This window comes from Diadema antillarum, unplaced genomic scaffold (genome assembly GCF_040938485.1).
Source record: "Diadema antillarum isolate AM-2024a unplaced genomic scaffold, OU_Dant_1.0 seq00000483_RagTag, whole genome shotgun sequence".
Classification (NCBI taxonomy): domain Eukaryota; kingdom Metazoa; phylum Echinodermata; class Echinoidea; order Diadematoida; family Diadematidae; genus Diadema; species Diadema antillarum.
The window spans coordinates 826,704-848,118 of record NW_027271446.1 but is presented as its reverse complement, the minus strand read 5'-3'; the positions used below and the strand labels follow the sequence as shown (position 1 = coordinate 848,118).

Here is a 21,415-nt window from a genome sequence, read left to right as displayed (position 1 = left end):
TGATATGAGCTCATCCATTCTCACTTATGAGACATCCTTGCTAAACGGTGTTCTGAAGATTCCCTGGCGGTTGTCTCAGTGGCATCATCAGGAGACTCGGTGAGATGAAAAGTAGAGGGAAGATATTACCAAGCGATGTGTGATGTGTCGTGTGACTCACCTCAAGGTGGTGTTACTTTTCGCCCCGTTTCCTCCGTGAGAATCGGACACTTAACAAAGAGCTAATGATAGAAACTGCCCCAATTACGCCTCTCTTCTTTTTTTATCATTTCAACCCAGCTTATGTAATGCGTTTTGACTTTGAGACCATAGTGCATGCATGAGTCATATCGATTCTGCTGGACAAAGCCCACCTTCACAAAAGTACAATTTCTTTCATTAATGGACTCTTCGGTGTAAGTCACATTATCTAGACTAATCACACAGCTCACAAAGAGGAAATCTACAACCTGAGACTTTGTCTGTCATTGTTTGCTCGAGAATCTTAGCAAATCTTGTATCCTCACCTGTGAGAAATGTAGACAAACTGCAAGTAATGTACTACCTGCAGGTGATCATGCACCCTAAAAGGAAGTGACATAAATGTAAGTATATGGGACTATGTATTGCTTTTTTGTCTTTATAACAACAGTCTGTAAACAAAGTAACGGAGAGGATGATATAAAATTTGATTTCAGAGGATTTGGTGCCCAAAGCATTTCCCGTCTGAATTTTGTCATCCTAAATGATCTGTATGAATCACTGAGTTTCAAGGAAGAGAGGTTTGTGGTTGACTGAGTTTTGGAGCAAAGTGTTATATGGGAGTACATTGTAGTCATTTTGATGGCGTTCCAAAACTATACGAATTGTTCAGATAATAGGTGAAGAAAGGAATGGGGGGGGGGGTAATAGTGTTCAGTATAGGTCAATAAAATTCCTTGGTGTAAGTTTTGTGGAATATTCAAAGCAAAAAAACCTAAAGACAGACACAATGCATACCTTGTGGCTTACGTGAAGGAAATAAAGCCGTGTCAGGGTAAAGGTTAATAAACTTCCCCCCTCTCTTTATCTCCCTCCCCTCCTCACCCCAACCCTTACCCCAATGTGATTGGGGCATTATCATGCATGGGATAAAGGTAATGTTCGGGGGCCCTAGAGCAAGTCTCATGCATCAATCCGTTTCTGCCTTGCAGCGACCATTAATGATGGAATCACATTGGATGAAAGTCTGATGTCTTGGAGTGAATTAGGATGGATGATATAAACATTTATATCTAGACATTCTTCTCTCTCTCTCATTCCTGGGAGTAGGCCATGACTGGAGGTGTACTTTAAAATGTCTCCTAACCTGCTTACCAAATTGATAATGTGATTACCTTAATAGCTTAGACCTGCCCTGCTCTGCCCCTTGCCTCCTTTTAGAAGTGTGAACAGGGCAGGAGCCAGAACTCCCTTTTCAGTGCTAATTCTGTTAGGCTGAGGGTCAGCAGAGATGCTATGAACTTTGGATCTGCAAGGAATGCAAGTAGGCAAATCCCCTTGAGATGGTCCTATGAATGAATACCTCTATTTAACATCATTAGTTACGTTCAGACGGGAGCCCTTAACCTCGAAGTTAGGAAACTTCGAGGTTAGAGCTTGTAGTTAGGGACCGTGAAGACGCATTCGTAGTTAGCAAACCTCGAGGTTTGCTCGATGTTTCGAGCCACAAGAAATCTTATGGTTAGCGCTCTAACCACAAGCCGCGGGGGGTCCCCACTCGTAGTTAAGCACCGTGTGGAACTCGAAGTTAAGAGTGACCTCGCCGTAAACTCCAGCCCCCACAATTTCCCTCTGCTTCCGGGTCAACCTCCCAAACGTACACCACAAATACACTACACGTGAAAAACGTATGACGCACGACACAACAACATCATCTTTTCTTCCCATGCACTTGATCTCTGAAACTGAACACGTCGAACTCGCTACTGTATTCTATATTCTTCTCCGACGCTAAAAAAAAAATGTTTTCGACGAATATCTTCATAAAGGCATAAAGTCATCAGTGCAGTGCTATCTCTGCATACCATGACAGAGAAAAAGAGTACCTGTTAGCGAGTCCGACAGGGTTAGACTAAAGAATAAATAGACGCATTGTTAGCAGTGTGGGCTGAAACTTCCGGTTTTGTGGTTTTAACATCGAGTGGGACCCACTCGTAGTTACGAGGGGGGGGGGGGGGGCAGAAGCTTAACCTCGAGGTTTCGTAACCTCGAGGTTAAGATTCGTCGTGTGGACACACGTCGTAGTTAGGGGGCAAGAGCTAAACCTCGAGGTTTCCTAACCTCGAGGTTAGGGCCTGCCGTCTGAACGTAACTATTGATATCATGTAGGATGTCTTAGTAGATCTTCACTCTTGTTCCATAGTTTCTATGGCAACCATTGTTGCCAATTTGAGGGTATTCTTTACCAATTTGACTCATTCCTTCTTAGTTTTTGATCTGTTGTGCAGGGAAATGTTACTGCTCCAATTCAAATTACTATGCTATCAAGGAGAAATTTATTGTTGTTGCTAATGTTTGGGAAATTTCCTTGTTCCTTCCAGTCCAGTGGGCAATATCTTTACATAGAACAGGGAGGTGGGACCACCTCCCTGCATAGAACGTCAACAAGATTTTAGGCTGGTGGTGCCGACAGGATTAGTGTTACCTGCCTTGTAATTTCAACTTTATATTTGGTCATTTCATGTGGAGTGTACTAGCGTCAGGTTATTCTTGAAATGTAACCCAAACCTTGAGATATTAAGCCCCATCCCCCCCCCCCCCCCACCAAAAAAAAAAAAAAAAATTAGCACAAACAAAGAGAGAAAGAAAACAAAACAAATGCAAAGAGAAGGAAAACGCATATTCATCCCAGCATTGGAACATTGTCCCAGCATATATTCAAATTTGGTTACTTTCTCCCTTCACAAAATCAAAGGCTATCCACAGCATACCAACAGCTTGATCGAGATTTGTCCAACGCTTGCATAAGCTACCTACAATATTTATTTGATATATGACATTTTCCCACAGATACAGGATGATAGGAAGGATGCAAAAGAATATTTCATAGTGATATTTCCCCTTGCAACCTGAATAAAATGGTCCATGTTACACATAAATGCATATGATTTTTATTGAACATATGGCATGCCTCCATCTCAAAGATGCCCTACATCATCCTATTTTTTTTTAAAGTCTTTGTTAAGACTTGGCCATCAAAGTGGCATCTTATGGTGATATTTAGAGTACCTGAATATCTATGAGTTTCTATGTTATTTAGATTGCTTGTGACAGTTTAAATAGGTAAGAGGCATTCAAACTTTGTAAACGAAAATGAAAGTGGATGATTCTTTGAATGATGGAACTGGCTCCTCATACCTCTGGTAAAGGTGGTACCGCCCACATCTTCTCTCCCTCTCTGTCTCTCTTTCTGTCTCTTTTTCTCTCTCTCCTTTTATTTCTCTGACCTGGAATATTTGGGATTGCTAGTGACCTGGGTGAATAGATTGGTAGCTAGCTCTGAGGGATTTCAGACTGAAAAAAATAACTTGTTATTAATCCAATTTCTGAACCAATTTCCAGTTGTGTTTTTTTAAAATGTGGAGCATTCAGGCACTGAGATGACAATCTTCACTAACTCCTAATTGCCACAGGCACTTCACACGAGTGTTTCGTCGTGAACTCCATGGTCTGTATTATCAAACATGACACTCTGGCCGTGTATGTTCCCACCTTGATGGAACTGGAAGCGAATATGAGGATGGACTGGTCAAGTCTGCTAAGCATGGCTCCACCTCTGCAATTGTGTTTCAAGTGGTCAAACCATTCTTACCGAAAATGAGCACTCTGAATGGTGCAAAACTGATTGTGAATACCTCTTTACCATGACTGACCCATTGCAATTGAATAGACCTTGTTTGGAAAAAAAACCCAACAACATCTAAGTTGGCTGGCAGAGTGTCATACTTGCTGGTATTGCTCAATTTGCACAAATTGAGTTTGTAGATATCACATTCAAATGTGTTTTTGACAAGTGTGAAACCCCTTTTCTGCAAGGGGGAAAGCAGTGGCTATATATTGGATGGTGATTCCATCCACACCAGCTGACATTTATGATGAGGTTGCTTGGGGGCAGGGATGGATGGATGTATGGATGGTGAGATGGAGGGAGGGGTTAAAGCCCCAAATCTCCTGCCTCGTTGACAGCAGAGACAGGTGAACACCTTGTGTGTGTGTGTGTGTGTGTGTGTGTGTGTGTGTGTGTGTGTGTGTGTGTGTGTGTGTGTGTGGATTAGTAGGTTTGTTTCCCAGGCTTGTCCAAAGTGGAATGAGGAAGAGAGCTGTAATAAACAAGACTATGATATTTGAATGTTAGGGAATATTACATAAGATAAATGGTAGATAAATCATAAAAATAATACTGAGTGATTTTCTTAGTGTATAGTTTTATTCTATAGCATAAAAATAATGCACATTACACAGGGTATTTGTAAGAATTATCCACCTTATACTAACCTTTGAACAGTAGGAAATACATGAGGCGAAGCAGAATGTGTTTGTGACTGTTCAAAAGTTTTGGAGGGTAGGTGATTTTACTAATGCCTGGCCAAATAATGTGCATTATTTGTTTTATAAAATGGTGACGTGATTCAAAATCTGCGGCAGCCATTTTTGCAAGATGCTCAGGCCTACACCAGTTCCAAGCTTCTAACTGAACAGCACACATTCATAAACACTTACAATACACTTATAATACACAGGCAATGCAGCTGAGCGCAGATTAACTGTTGATAGTAATGGTCATTAGAATACTATCACCTTGTGAAAAGTACATTTGGGCCTTTTGTAAGCTAAATAGAAGACGAGTCGTGATAGCTCTTAGTCGATCATCTGATTACTTAGGATCGATATCACCAGTTAATGATTATAAGTGGTGAAAGTGATGAGGATAATCATAATGATGATAGCTATGTATTATTGTTGTAATCATTACAATTTTTGTTACTGTCACTACCATTATTACTCCTAGCAGTTATAGAAGTTTTGCCATCATATCTTTGTTATTGGTCACAATAATGATATTCCACTAAGCATTCAATTTCAGTAGGCTTTGATTGGGCATAGTGAATTCTAATCAGGTGTAATAGACTTTCAAAAGCAGAATGAGATGTGATGCATGAATGTGTTTATTTAATTCTTATATCTAATGATATGTTCTATTTTGTGCTTGACACAGCTCAACAACAAAATGGATAGCAAAGCATGCCAGCATGTAAATCTTTATGGAGTGAGTGTATGAAAGATGAGGTACAGAGATTTAGGATACAGCAATGAAACAAGAAACAGCTATAAACAAAGTGATTCTACATATTTTTCTTGCCCCCTTCCCCCAAGCATACCCTGATTCCTGATGATGTATGATGTAGATTGAGCGGGTAGATGTACGTCATGTTCAGTACTCACTATGGATCCATGTGTTGGTGTCATTTCTGATCTCTTACAGGGTCCCCCCATCAACCTATCAGCGACATTTGATTTATGGGCCATCGCCATAGGAAAAAAAAAAAATCAATTTCAGCAAGAATGTAGTCTACTGAGTATCATTTGTACTGATTATGTGTGGACAGATTGCCACTGGCTTTTCATATTCCACATGCAATTTTTTTTTTTTCTCTATGGTACGCAGGGAAAAACCAGCCATAAAATGTTCTTTTCATCAACTGGGGGTTTACGTTCATTTGCCCATCACCACTTCTTGATAAAGCTCTAAGCTCTGCCATGGAACTTGGCAATGAAAGAATCATATCCAGAGAAAAGTAGTCCATATTACACCCTAGATGATTTAGAAGAGAAATTGTGAGATTATTTTGCTTTTTTTTGATGTGTGTGTGTGTGTGTGTGTGTGTGTGCAAGAATTCAAACCAAAGTAAAGAAGCTTGCCAAAGACTACTGTATAATGAGGAATGTTCGCGTGCATTTTTATTTCACGAATGTCGCGAGAGCCAAGATTCGCGAAATTAAAATGCACACTAAAGTTTTTGTCTACACTACAGTGTATATGCATTGAATGCCAGTGGCAATTCGTGAAAATTTCATGCCGCGAAAAAGGCCATCGGCTCCAATTCACGAAAATTTCATGCTGCGAATATATCATGTTTTACAATATTTGTGCTTGAGAGTAGTATTGTTAGTAATGAAGATGATGATGAAGATGATGATGATGATGACAATAATAGTATTAATAGTACCAATAGTAATAGTAGTAGTAGTAGTAGTAGTAGTAGTAATAATAATAATAATAGCAATAATAATAATAATAATAATGATAATAATAATGATAATAATAATAATAATAATAATAATAATAATAATAATAATAATAATAATAATAATAATGATGATAATAATGATAATGATAATAATAGTATGATCTCATATTGTTATAATCATAAGATGCTCCTATTGTTATGATAATGATAGTGATGATGATAATAAATGATAATACCAGTACTAGTATTACACTACTGTAGACAGGCTAGGATTACTGATCAAATCTTGTGGAAACTGGAGGGACTTGGGGCACGGGGAGGGGGGGTGGGGAGGTGGGGCTTACCCATCAGAAAAGAGGGAGAGAAAAAAAACCAGTAATGACTGAAGGAAAGAGGCATTCCATCCTAGTCTGTCTACAGTCATGTACTGAGGCTTAACTCTTCTCCACTGGGAGGTTTTCTTGTCTGTTTTACTGCTGTAACCTGTGATCAGGAGCGACATTTCAAACATACCCAGCCTCTAGGCAAATACCGGTACATTCAAATCATGTGTCTCTTGACTTGGGCATTTTCTCTTCCACCTCCCCCCACCCCCCCCAACCCCTTTCCCAGCCATCTGGTATATTGGCTAAATACCATTATAGCGCTTAGCGTGGTGGAATGGAGGGGTAAGGTAGGGGTAATAATTATATTTCTGTGAAAAATGATCTTTGTAACATTTTTGTTAAAGAACTTTTGTTAGAGAGAAAAATGATCATTTTTGTAATGTTATCAGTAGTAACATAGATAACAATTATGATATGATTAGAAGATGGTACAATTGTAAGATGACCACTCACCATCATCATCATCATCATAATCATCATTATCATCAATATCGATAACCTTGATTTAAATGATATACACTGTAGGTATAATTGTATTAATAGTTGTGTGATATTTTTTTATTGATCATATTTATCGGTGATAATGATGGGGTAATGGGGTCATATTAGTTATCCCCATACCCACTGCAGTCTCCAAAAGTCAAATATTTGTCTTTGTGTCCCCATTTTCCCTCCCAAATGATTGCATAATTAATATGAGAGAAAGAAATAATTTCGAAATTAAGAATCGGGTAAAGGATGAATGCAATTAAGATAATAATCATGATGCTGTCAAAAGAAATTATTCATATCTTCAGTGTGAAAGTGCCATATATTTTTCATGCTGGTGTGTATCTGAAGAACTAGGATCATTCACACCTGACGTCTGTAGCCATGAGATTTCAGCGCTTACCAGGAAAGCCAATTAAGATCTCCTTGGGCAGTGAAGTTCATTAATCTCATATATGGCAAAGTCATTACTAGGGAAATATTCCCAGCAACTACCCCTATCCCCTAGCTCCTTCTTGAAAAGAAAAATAAAAGTGTGAAAGAGGACAGTAGACCACCAAGGGATTAGAACACGACAATGTCAATGTATACATGTCATGTAAACAAAGAAGTGAATTGCGTACCTAGTGTACCCCTCAGAATAAGAAAAAAGAAAGAGGGCAGAAGTGGAGGGTAAAAATTGAATAGTAGAGGGAACTACTGTAAAACGTGATATATTCGTGGCATGAAATTTTCGCGAATTGGAGCCGACAGCCTTTTTTGTGGCATGAAATTTTCGCGAATTGCCACTGGCGTTCAATGCATGTAGTGTAGACAAAAACTTTCGTGTGCATTTTAATTTCGCGAATTTCGGCGCTCGCGAAATTCGCGAAATTAAAATGCACGCAAAAATTCCTCGTTTTACAGTATACCAGCTTCTCACTACAAAGAAAAAAAAGTAACATAAACACATGCAACTCACAGGGTATGCTCTTTCATTTTTCACTGGGTGAATTTTTCAAACATTACACGACAGGTAAGGTGAATGACAATGATTAGATGTGGTAGAAGTTAATATCTTCCCAAAACACAAATTCACTGACTATGTACATGAGGTGTTCTGGTTAGGAAATTGTCAGAGTTATGATGGTGCTGTTGGTAATGAAGCTTTTGTTTTATTGTAATTCCATTTGTTCTCTATGTTATTATAAGTATCATTATTCTTATTGTTATTGTTATGCCACTATTAATTAACCCATTGAAGACGGGCTGATTTTGCTACAACATTGCATTTCCCATCTCAGACACTTGCCAGAGTATACTCAGAACTCGTCCTCAAATGAATAATATCTTTTATTCTTGTTTTATTCTTTGATGTAGTCATCATCAGTAGTGGTACCGGTAGTCAGAGTCGTAGTGTGATGTTTTTACTGAAGGTCCAGAGCTGCAAAACATGATCCTAGATGACTTAATCTAGTCTACAATGGATCCATGGCTACAATTTGTACCCTGTTCCTATAGTGAAGTTTTGAGGACATTTAGTACAAGGTCATGTAAAATCAAGTGTGCAGGTGTATTTTGTATTGCAGGTAGAAAGGGGAAATGATAGGAAGAGAGAGTGCGCTGCATCCCAGTAGCATGTCCTCATCAACCAATTTACCCCCTCCTGCCTGGGCACTCGGCGAGAATCAAAGCAGCGTGATGATTGGATACGACAGGGATTGCGCGATGAGGCGTGATAAGCTCGCCGAACCGTGGAATGAATTCGTCGTCCCTCGTGGGCAAGTTTTGCACAGAAGGTCTGCAGTCTTGTTGCCCAGTGTTTGTGGCGGTGAATATTTCATGGTCCAGTGGATTGTTTATTCCCAAATTTGCATTTTGGCTCTTTAGATTTATTTCTTGATTTATGTCAGGCAAATTAATAAGCCTTGTGCATGCTGATTGAAAAGTTATTGGACATCCAGATTATACCATTCACACCAGCAGAGGCCAAAGCCAGGGAGATAGATCCAACTTGAATTAACCATGGCTGTGTTTATCATCTTTCCCATGTTTGATACCCACTATCAAAACACTTTTGCAAAGGCCTTTTTGGATTATGTTTCTCGACTTGTTGTGTTTATCATCTCTGTCGTGATTCGAGAGGGAGGCCTTGTCACTGTACAGCTCCATCGCGCAGTTTGACCTGAGGAGTGGAGACGTGTAGTTGGCAGTGATTGGCATGGGCAGATCCCAGCTATAAATGCATTTCAAAACGACTTAGCATTTATCATCCCCACAGAAATGCATTTCTGGCTCCAACACATTTGAGATGGCAGTTTTTTTGACGTTTCTAACCCCATAATCAAAACAGCTTTGCGTTTATCAATTGCCCCAAAACTCCCTGAAAGTGAAAATTGTGTGGAAACCTTCATTATGCGCCAGCAGTGAGTTGATAAACACAACTTAGACTGGTCAGATCATGTGACTACTGCCTACCACTGCCAAAAATCTACGACTTTTACTTCTTCCTCATTTTCTTCTTCTTTCTTCTTCTATACTGCATCATGTTCTTATTCACATCCATCTCCTTTCATTCCTTTCAGCTCTGATAATGAAAAGATGGTATATGCGTCATCGAGAGCCAATATTCATTTACTTTTGGAATAACCCAGTAGTGAAAACCTTGGTATTTCCGTGCTAGTGGTGCAATATACAGTGTATGTATGAGTTACTTACAGTGCGTGCATTGGGTACAACACAATGTGTTTGTAGGTGAATGTTGGCTCCCTTGTTTGTTGAGAAACCATTAGCACGCAAGAACAACATACCGAGGCGTGCTGTGAGGTTATAGTTTACCATTGTGCCCCGTAACCCGATACACTGCTGTCATAGTTTGGGGTGAGGAGTGGGACAATGCATCAGCCAGAGGTGTAAAGACAGGGGCAAATACTGCCCCCCATTCCCCTCCCTCATTGGTCCCTCTCTTCTCTCAGCTCACCATCTTTCTCTTCCTATACTGGGTCCCATTTCATAAAAGTTGATATGATAGCAACTCTTGCTAGAATGGCAATTGTCATAGTAACGACAAGAATCCAGCTTTCTGATTGACTGTTGCCATTGGAATTTGTCATTCCAACAAGAATTGCCATCCTAACATCCTTTATGGAATGGGGCCCTGGTTCATCATCTCCCCTTCCTCTTTAAAAGGACAAGTTCACCTTAAAGGGATGATATAGTTTTGGCTGAGATGGGAACTCAGGCTTTAGCATTTTGAGAGATAATTATTAATCCCTTATTTGTAATATTAAAGAGCATACGATTCTAAAGGAATTCAAAGTTTATTTGATGAAAATCGGTTTTGAAATGGTTGTGATATTCAAAAACAAAGTAAAACAAAGTGATCCTAATAAAAGGTGGGTCCCTTCTTTTATTAGTATGGCTTGTTTTGGATATCTCTGCCATTTCAAAAACAATTTTCATCAAATGTACTTTTAATTCCTCCTAGAATTGTATGCTCTCTCACATTCTATTAGAGGTTTCTCATTATCTCACCAAAGAGTTGTAAACCTGAAGTCCCATCTCAACCAAAACTATGTTATCCCTTTCAGTCTTATTGTGTTATTTGTTTGTACCAGTTCCTGTCTCAGACCTCGTCTGTTCATCTCCTTTTACCTTCTTTGATGTTCCAATGTACTGAACTTTATTCTTCTCTCCCCTCCATTTCTTCCTGCGTGTACTCTTCCCATTTATCTTTCTCTTTTGCCAGCAACCCAACTCCCTTCTGTTATCTTCTTCTTTGTCTTTTTCCTTTATCCTTTCCCATACTCTCCCTATTCTCCTCCCATCTTGCCCCTCCCCCTCTCTTCCCTCCCATCTTCTCCCATATGTATGTTTTCTTCCCTACCCCTTCCCTCCCCCATCCTCCCTCTCCATCTTCCCGTCCCCCAATGCTCCTTCCCCATCCTTCCCTCCTTGTTCCCCTCCCCCTCTTTCACCTTCCCTCAGTCTTCATTCCCCCTTTTCCATTCTTCTCCCATCTCTTTCCCTCTCTTGTTTTCCTTCCCATGTCATCCCCCTTCCATTTCTCCTATAATGTACCATAGCATCTCACCCCCGCCCCTTGACTTTAACCCCCCCCCCCCCCCCCCCCACGAGAGGGAACAAAGGAATAGATTGGATTACAAACTAGAGATTGTAATTTGTCATCACTGACAAATTAAGGTGATCCGATTTTTTTTATCAATGATTCGAGTCCTGATCGCAATAGGCATGACCATACAAGTTTCATCTCTGTTTAGAGACATTGGCCGTGTGATGTTTGCATTCTCATTTAGAAAAGGGAGTCATATCTGCCATCTTTGGTACCAAATTCTGTATACACTGAATAACGAAGATACAGCAATGAATACATATGACCTTTGACCCACCTTTGCACTCCCAAGAATGCATCTGATGAAATAGTGGTTATTTTGTGAAATGATTCTCGCGACATCGTCTATACGTGTGAAAAATATGGGAAAGATAGGACAGGTATTCACTAAGATACAAGATGAAACATTTATGACCTTTGACCCTAATTTACATACCCAAGATGTTGTCCGATCTAGTAGTTGTTATTTTATGAAATAATGTACGAAACATGAACTAAACATGTGCAAAATATGGGGGTGATAGGGCGTGTTTTTCTTGAGTTATTGCAAAGAAAGTTGCAGAAAGAAAGAAATATCTCAATACATAGAAGATAAGCTTTAATTTCAACCAATTTTTTATCGTCATCCCGACATCGTATGAAAAAACAAAGGAAACAAAACGATAGCGCAAAGTCTCAGCTACAACATATTAAAATCTGGGAGAAATTCACCGAAGGGTAAGTGAGCTAGTGCTCGATAAAGACAATCATGTCAATTTTCACATTAAAGAAAATTCCCTCCCATAGAGATAACACGTCATAACGAAGATACAAAAAGAAGTACATATGACCTTTGACCTCAATTTGTACAGACAAGATGGCATCTGAGTAAAAAGTGGTTATTTTGTGAAATGATCCTTGTAACATGGTCTTTGCGTATGCAAAATATGGGAAAGATAAGACATGTATTCACTAAGATACAGGGTGAAACACTTATGACCTTTGACCCTAATTTACATACCCAAGATGGTGTCCGATCAAGTAGTTGTTATTTTATGAAATAATTCACGTGACATGAACTAAACATGTGCAAAATATAGAAGTGATAGAGGCCGTTTTTCTTGAGTTATTGCAAAGAAAGTTGCAGAAAGAAAGAAATATCTCAATACATCGAAGATAAGCCTGAATTTTAACCCAATTTTTTGACGTGATTCTGACATCGTATGAAAAAACAAAGGGCACACTTACGGTAGCGTAAAGTCTCAGCTACAACATATTAAAATCTGGGAGAAATTTACCGAAGCTTAAGTGAGCTAGTGCTCGATAAAGATAGTCATGTCAATTTTCATTTCCAGAAAAACTGCACTCCCATAGAGATAACACGTAAACTGGTCAAATTTGACAAGATTACTTTTAATCCATTTTTACGAGGTGATACCGTTATCCAATCAAAATATTGTAATTTTATGTTTGAAAGAACATTAAATAATCTACATCATACTGAAATCTGGGTGAAAATTGACAAAGGACTAGTGAGATATGCTCGAATGAACTTGAAATTTGATGACGTCATTTTGAAAATTTACTTTTTTTACTTTATTAAGAAATTTGATATCTTTTAATCATTTTGTCAGCATTGCCACCCCATAAATGACATGTACAACTCATCAGCTTTCAAAATATGTACAGAAAATGGGGGGTCACCGTCCATCCTGACGAGTAAAATCGGATTTAAAATTGGCAGTTTTTTGGCATAGTTGCACTGTATATCGCCATTGACGCGCGCGCGGAATTTCAACTTTGACGGGCCCGTATGACGTCATATTGAGTCGGATTGATTTGAAACTTGGTATAAATATTCCTTAACATTTCAGACATCCGATCAAAGTGAAAAAACTGGAAATTTCAATTGCACATGAGCTGTGCGTGCGCATATGCGCGCGCGCGTACGCGTCCGTCCGATTTTTTCAATTTTTCAAAAAATGCTCCAAATGGTCTGAAACGTGTGCAAAAAAATTTTGAGCTCGATTGGAGCATACAAATATTTCAACGCGCGCGTACGCGCACGTTTTAAGAGAAAATATGAATTTTGAGAACATGAGTAGAATGCGCATAATTTGAAATATATGTGACGTAAATTTCATTGAAAAATTTCATTCCATTAATGAGATATGATTGAGAATGTGTTTTCATATAATGACGTCATAGTGACGTCACGGTCCACTGATCACAATGATACATTAGATTTGTCGTCTTTGGGACATGATGCATACATGGTATAATTTTGAAATTGATAGGCAGCGGACTTTCTGAGCTAACCTCTGCACAACTTTTGCGGAGAAATAAAGAAACAAAGAAGAAGAAAGAATCCGTACAGATACAGAAGGTGATCCGAAGGATACTCGGATCACCTAATAATGAATAACGTCACATCATGTGCTGCGAGCAAAGCGAAAGAGTTTGACAAGCATGGAAAGCATTTCCACCACGGAAGCAAACCAGACTCTCCTGTCCTTAAAGTCACAGTAGTGAGGGGATACCACGGAGTGGGGGAATCCTGGCCTGGCTCGGATATATTTGAGACTCCCCGTAACGAATAATGTATAGCTTTATCACTGAACTCTGTGTAGGTACGCGCACAGCGGAAGAATTTCGATCGGAGTTGACTGTTACCGATGAGCGTAAGCTTAGATGCACATATTGGCTGATAGGTGCTATTCGTGGGTTTCGAATGTACACAGGTGGGCAGGGAATGAATCGGGACACCCTTGATTCCCCATGCTGCAGGGGCTAAAACATTTTCCTTAAGTACTGATGTATGAATGCTAGGGTTGGCATCACCTGCATTCCTAGTGCTCAAACCTCTCTTAAAAAAATGATGAGAAATCTGGTTTCTGCCCTCATGTTTAATGCAGAATTTCATTTTCTTGTGTCTCAAAGTTAATGACAATCTTGGGAGTTGATTTCCAGTTCTAAGTGAGCATAATTATAATGTAGGATTGCAGAAAATGACGAGGAATTTAATAAATGGAAATAAAAATCTTCCTCATCTTCTATTTTATCCTGTATACTCGCTCATTTTCCCTTGTCACTATTTTTGTTTGAAAGAATGATGGGCCTCCTCTTGCCAGACTTGTGCCCAGTTTTCCCAAACACCCGACACCGCCTTTGTTCCATCCACCAAAGAATGTGAAACTTGATCGTGTGATGAGAGTCGCCGAATGTCATTGGTCGTACCCCCAGGCTGTTAGGAACATTGTTGGGGATGTGAGCCAAGACATCCAGACAGCAAGGACAAGATTTTTCAATCTTGTCTGTCCTTGCCCGTTGTATGGTAAAGAGATTCTTTTAATATACACAGTCAAGAAGAAGAAAAGGATGTACAGGGTTACATTGCACGAGTACATGATATATTGCAAGTTCAACATTCCTTCAAGTGCCACACTTGTTTTTCCTGTGGTTTATGTACATTAATATATGAAATATTAAAGGTCTTGTACCTTTGGGAACAGTGATTCCAAAAATGTTCAGGATATCACGTTTGATGCATATGTGTAGGTCTCTTGAATCACAAAACATCCTACCATAAGAAACATTTTTACAATAAAGCCTAGAAGATACCAGTATTTTTCTCATTAAACCATAACTGTAGACGGTTTAGTCCGGAAACATTCTCATTATAACTATTGTTCACATTTTGTGTATTTAACAATACTTAACATTGATTATACTGATTCAAAGTTTTACATTGGTTGTTTCTATCCCTAACTCACATTTTAGAACTATTTTGAAGCACTAAAGCTACCTAGGTTTTCGTTTCATCCGCAAATGGTAAATAATAACTTTAAGAGAGAGAGGGAGGGAAAGAATTTGTGAGTGTATCTCTGTCTGTCTGTTAAAGAGTTTGTGAGTCTGTCCGTCAAAATAAAAGAGAGAGTGAGAAAGATGGAGAAAAAAAAAAAGGGATAGAGAAGAACTGGTGTATGGTTAGAGAACAACAGAATGTTTAATGTACAGATATATGCATTCAAATGGCTGAAAGTATATATATTGGTGTTAATGAAGATAGTGGATTAGAAAGCGGAATTTAAGTGATACCCTGTACAGAAGAGATATTTTTTTGGTCTGGAAGTGGATGTACAACAGTGTATGTACAGGGTTTTTTGATGAATAGGAAATTTATGATAAGATTAATGGTATTTTAGCAGTTTTCTGTCAGACACACACTGTATTTACAAAGAGTAGCATCATATGAGCTCTCTCTGTGTTCAGCATCATTTATCAGGGTTCATTGTCCATGTAAATCGGTTAGTGAAGCACATTTCTCCTAATATTGTAGACGTCTACTTTGTGTAACATTGTTCCTGTATAGTGCAAAGCATACCCAATTGTTGTAACACTAGCAGTCATTGGATGGGATGTATTTGATTTGATTCTAGTGGTCACTATTTAAGACTTCTTTATGTCTCTCGCAGGTCTCCAGTCCTATGCCCCTGCACCATACAAGAATGATGATCTGCCCCCACCCCCATCGCCTGACCAACCCTACGGAGATGACGCCCCACTCCCTCCCCCTCCCCCAGAGCTCACCCAGGGGATGGGGTCCGGCTACCCACCCAAGTCTCCCCCTACCATGCAGACGTATAACGAGCCCCACCCTGCCGTTCAGCCCGGCTACAGACAACCCTCCTACAGGTCAGTCTCCCTAGGGTCAAGGGTCAAGGGTCAAGGGTCAATAACTGCATTCACACGCAGGAGTTATTGGTTCTTCAATCAAAATGCCAAAATCAAGATTATTTGTCACTGTATTCAAGAACATGCTGGGCAGGACAAATTCTCCGTGCCGCATATAACTGTAAACACTCAAACGGCAGTGGTGCTATTGAACATCCATAACAATGTCAACAACACTGTGCCGGTGCACAGTGCAAGCTCTGTTTGACCGTACACGGAATGAAAAGAGAAATCAAGTCGAAATGAAAGGAGAAAGAAAAATCACTTGCAGATGAAGCATTTGAATCTCAAGAATCTCAAGACTGAGCTTCCATACCTAAAGCAAGTGAACGGTTTCCGAGTGTGTGGACCTGCCACGGACAGTTGCATTATGGGGATTAAGAAACTTGACTCTGTCCTATGTCATTCACACGCACCTCGCAGGATAAATTATTGTGAGAATTTCAAAAAGAAAATTGAGCAGGGACTGATTTCGGCATCATGATGTGCAACGTAAGAGTTCAACATTTTTTGGTGCCCACTCACAAGAATTAACGGTTTTTGCATTGCGTTGCAAAAAAAAAAAATTGATTTTCAAAAACTGTTATTTTCCAGTTCGTGTGAGTGCGGCTGTAGTGATGCTTTCATATTTTCGTATGTGGAATGTGGCATCATGTCCCTTTACCCTTGAACTGCCCATGTCTGGACCAGCATGAACCCATGCACTTCGGTATTTGTGACACTGTAATGAACTATGCAAGAGGTTTGGACTTACCGTATGTTAGTGTGGTATTTGTAACTTTGGGACAGCCATGTACAATATTCTGTTGTCTCACATGAAGTGTTGAAATTTTGTGGTTGTTGATAAAGAAGGAGGCTAACCCTAATGGAGTGATGTGGAGGTTTGCTTTGATACACTAAAGCAAAGTGTTTGTCAAAGTTAAAAAGTCTGGGGTCTTATTTCACAAAAAATGTTCAAGGATATCAATTCTTGCTAAAAAAGGCAACTTTTTGTTGCAACAACCAATCGGGAAGCAGGATTCTTGTCATTACCATGACGCTTGCCATTGTAGCAAAGAGTTGCTATCATCATGGAAACGTTCTATGACATGGAGCCCAGATCTTGAAAATCAGCTTCAACTATATATTCCAGAAGCAGCAATACGCTTCAACTTCCAAAGACATTTAATACATACACGCGTATATATCTCATCTTTTCTGTCTTTATTGTTGCTGCCTTCTTCATTGGTAGCAAGGAAAGATTTAGTATAAACATCGTCGCGAATGTGCACGGTTGCTGCTGGAAAATGTTTGAACATCGTACGTCACATCTGCTTCGCATGATGCCTGGGGCAAGCTGTTTGTTTACATCTGTTTGCGAGGTTTATGTGGGTGGTTATTTGGCCCAGGACATGAGCAGTCATTTACGAGCCATCGTGGCTCAGTGGCATAAGGAAAATTTAGAACATGTTGGTGATTGGCCCCATCACAGATTCTTGGAATTCTGAGATCATTGCAAAAGAAAAAAAAAATCTGAAGTGAAAATAATGGCATCATTATCATTTAGGATATATGCAAACTTTGGATGATAAAACATATGGTGTGTAATCAGTCTGTACTATCTTTATACTAGGCTATCAAAAGTTTTGTCATATGTCGCAGTGGAGGAAAATGCTCTACTTCCTTTAATGGATAGTTCTGACGTATTTGCGATGTCAGTATAGTTGCTTCCAAACATTTGAATGATTTTGCTTCGTTGTGGTATGTGTGTGGTTCCACTGATTGGCGTTACATTACGGAGGGAAATACTTCAGCTGTATATAGTTTCATAGAAAAACAACAGAAGCCAACAGAATAGTTGAGAACAAACAGATTTTATTACAAAGATGGTTCTTTTAAGCTGAATACTACGACCAGCACATGCGCATGTGCGCACAAACATCTCATCCGTTCATGGATTTGAAATTTGTGCGCATGTGATGTGTGCGCATGCGCTGGCCGTAGTATTCAGTGTATGTAGCTCTCCCAAGGTCCTCTCGACCGAGTCACATTCCGTCATCAATTTGAACAGAAAGGGACTATTGGCAGAACCAAACGTTGCCCAAAGCCTGTTTTGAATACTTCAACTTAATTGGTAAGACTTCAAATTGAAGAAATTTTTGGATTTTAAGTTGATATTTACCCGTGATACTAAATCTGTCATGATCCTGAATGCTACAATGCGAAGCCCCATTATGCTATGCATATGGGGCTGCTGGTCGCAGTTAGCTATGCGTACACGTGTTTTGTATGGGGCTGCATCCTGCTGGTCGCAGTTATCATGCAATAATGGTTTCGTACAATACGTGTACTACCTCGCCGTCGAACGGCAGCGGCTCTGGTACGAAACCATAATTGCATGATTACTATTAAAGACATGAGAGCACTTTGGGGCGAGTAAGTCTCACAGTGTTAGTTATATGAAAGGTACTTTAACCTGAAACACAAACTAAGACAAGGAAATTCAGGGAAACTTTTGAGGTTCCAAAACTTTATATTATCTTTAAAGTATATAAGATTGAATCCAAAGAAGTTATGATGTTATCAGTTGGGAAGTCTCCCGTTAACCTGAGTGCAAATTTTCAATAAGTTTCTGTTTTGAAGCTGAAATTGACATGAATTTAGTTTGTATCACTAACATCAAATTATTGTCAAGATGAAGTTTAATGTAGCAATAGCAAATTAAAAAGGAAGGGGGTCATGATTTGCCAGACTATCAACCCAAAACATGATTTTAGTGAGATTTCTTCGTACAGCCATGTGGAAGTTGTGAATGTGATATGATGATAATGTTTGTGACTGTAATTTCTACACACATGAATGCATTTTAAACTTTGCATTCTACAAAATTCCTGTGATTTTGATAAAGATTCAAGTATTTTAATTTATTTGACTTTACGGTGTATCGGAGTTGATATGAATGGGAGAGGAATGTCACCTAAAGCTTCATCGATCTTTGTCACTTGCTGGCCTAAATTGTAAAATTGATCTGTGTCAACAGATCGATAACATACTTGGTACTGCTCATTCTGCACCAAAATAGACGAGTGATACATCCTGTGAGTGAAACGGGATGATGGATCCGAATAATTTTAGATGAACTTCCTCCTGGATTGAAAGCAAGAAAGATTCGAGTTGATGCCGAACCCCGTTCCCACTTGAAAGATATGAATGTGCATATGTACATGTACATGTACACATGCTTCAATCAAGATTAAATCCCGAAGGTTGTGCTGACATTATGTCTTATTTGTCTGCATACTCTGTGAGTTCATTCTGCCTTGATGAAATAGGAGGTCCGGTCGCCAAGTGTTTCAGTCCTTAAGGCTGGCATGTACAAAAACTGTAAATGCTTGACTTATTGCACCAGTGTGAAAGGGGTCTTATGAGAACACCATACTGTGATTGGAGTGGTTCCAGGCAATGTGTCCTATCATAGGTATGTCTTCACTCATGTCGGGGACACTGTCATTAACTGATGAGCCGCCTCAGATTGCCCTTTTTTCCCCGCTGATGTGAATGGGGCACCGTCGACAGATCTCATTCCAGATGTGGGGGGAGTGGGGGGGGGGGGGGGGGAGATGGAGTCTGGACTTACCCACCCTCCCCTTACTCACATCCTGTGTCCAGTATTAAATGCATGGGTCGGGTTGCACGTTTCTCCCCAGCAGCCCATCCCCACAAACAATTCAGTCGGCCGCCCAGCTCTGAGCCGCATCTGCATTGGTGTGGAGGAGTCTGATAGAGATTGATGTTGTGGATGCACTCCGGTGTCTGGTCTAGAGTGAAAATAGAGATCTAAACGTGGTCAGATCTTTTTATCTCACTTTGGGATAGTTTCACACTCCTACTAGTATTTCAATGGATTACAGGGAGCGAGGGAGGAGGTAAGTTCCGAAAAGAAATGTCCGACAGCCTCCACAGCTCAAGATGTGCAGCTGTAGCCATGTATCTGCCATTCTAATTAAGCCGTGTGTCAAATGCTTTCAGGTTTGTGTTTGTTTCTCACGAAGCTGTGTAGTGGCAGCATATACATACACGTGTGGCATTGGCACATGAGCTACAGTCTGTATGAAGCATTTTGTGAAGTATTGAAGTACAATGTAGACTATTAGATCTGTTCCGTTTTGGTTCTGTTTTATGTTAGATGTTTATTTCAGGCGTAATGGGTGGGGGAGGGGCTAGCAATACAAGTAGTTTATTTATACACTGACATAGCAATGCACCTGACACATTGCATAACCTGTAGAATGACTTTTCTTTCTTATTGTGGAAGCGTCCCCCCCCCCCCCCCCCCCCCCATTATGGCTGACACAATGTTACAGTGTTTCTTAGTTGGTCTATAACTGTTTAAAGGGATCGTACAGTTCTGGTTGAGACCTAATTTCAGGTTTATAATATTTTTAGATGAGATAATGAGAAATCTCATATGAAATATGAAATAGCATGCAATTTCATGAGGAATTCAACGTTTATTTGATAAAAATTGGTTTTGAAATGGCTGACATATCCAAAAAAGAACAATTTTAGTAAAGTGTGGGACCCACACTTTGTAACGATCGCTTTGTTTTACTTTGTTTTTGGATGTTTCAGTTATTCCAAACCCGATTTTCATCAAATAAACTTTGAATTCCTCTTAAAACGGTAGGCTCTGTACTATATCATAAGTGTTTTCTTGGTATCTTGCAAAAATTTGAAAGCCTAATTCTCATCTCAACCAAAACTGTACTTCCCCTTTAAATGACTATCAAATATGCATCTGTGTCTCACAATGTACATGTAATTGTATTAGGAATGAGAGGGTTACCAATATACTGGACACAACCTGGCATTTTAATCGATGTGATATTAACACTCAGAATGCTTGTCTCTACCAATCTCTCTCAGGCAACCATCGAGCTTAGCCGCCGCACCTTCAGCGCGGGCCCCGGCCCAAGCCCCTGCCCCTGCTCCGGCCCCAGCCCTAGCCCCAGCCCCAGCGGGCCCGACGGGGCCGGACTGGTCCTACCATGTGCCCAAGCCCACGGACCAGCCCATCTCGGCGCCGGCCAAGTCGGGAGCGGAGGCAGAGATTGACGCCCTCACCAATCTCCTCGTTGCTAACATGGGCAGCATGGGAGAGACTGAAGGAGAGTTCTTTGGTGAGTCTTACGTTCAAAGTTTGTTTTCTATTTACAACAAACTCTTACTTCTCCTTACCCCACTATATTCTGAAAGACTGTAAGAAAAGTGTGGTATACCAGTGTGCTTCACCAAGACAGATACTGTATGCTCCATATTATGTAAAACCAGAAATTTTTGTGTGCATCAAACTTTCACAAATTCACAAGGAGCCAAGATTTTAGAAAGTAAAATGCGTGCGAAAGTTGTTGTCTCACACACAATGTATTGAATGCCAATCGCCAATTCATGAAAGTTTCATGCCGCAC

The 21,415-nt window shown here is 39.9% G+C and overlaps 1 protein-coding gene across 1 annotated transcript; it reads left to right on the top strand.

The window, feature by feature from the left end:
- Positions 1–8,761: 8,761 nt before the first annotated feature.
- Positions 8,762–21,415, top strand: LOC139733573 (uncharacterized). The gene is made up of 3 exons (XM_071644383.1): positions 8,762–8,900; positions 15,710–15,929; positions 20,874–21,415. Exons 1-3 carry the CDS (start codon positions 8,762–8,764, stop codon positions 21,208–21,210), a joined length of 696 nt encoding a protein of 231 aa, XP_071500484.1. The 3' UTR covers positions 21,211–21,415.

Excerpts from the sequence above, each read along its gene's own strand:
- LOC139733573 (XM_071644383.1), top strand. The coding sequence starts at position 8,762 with ATGTCCTCATCAACCAATTTACCCCCTCCTGCCTGGGCACTCGGCGAG. Across the intron at positions 8,901-15,709 it reads GAATGAATTCGTCGTCCCTC|GTCTCCAGTCCTATGCCCCT; the intron begins GTGGGCAAGTTT and ends TGTCTCTCGCAG. Across the intron at positions 15,930-20,873 it reads TACAGACAACCCTCCTACAG|GCAACCATCGAGCTTAGCCG; the intron begins GTCAGTCTCCCT and ends AATCTCTCTCAG.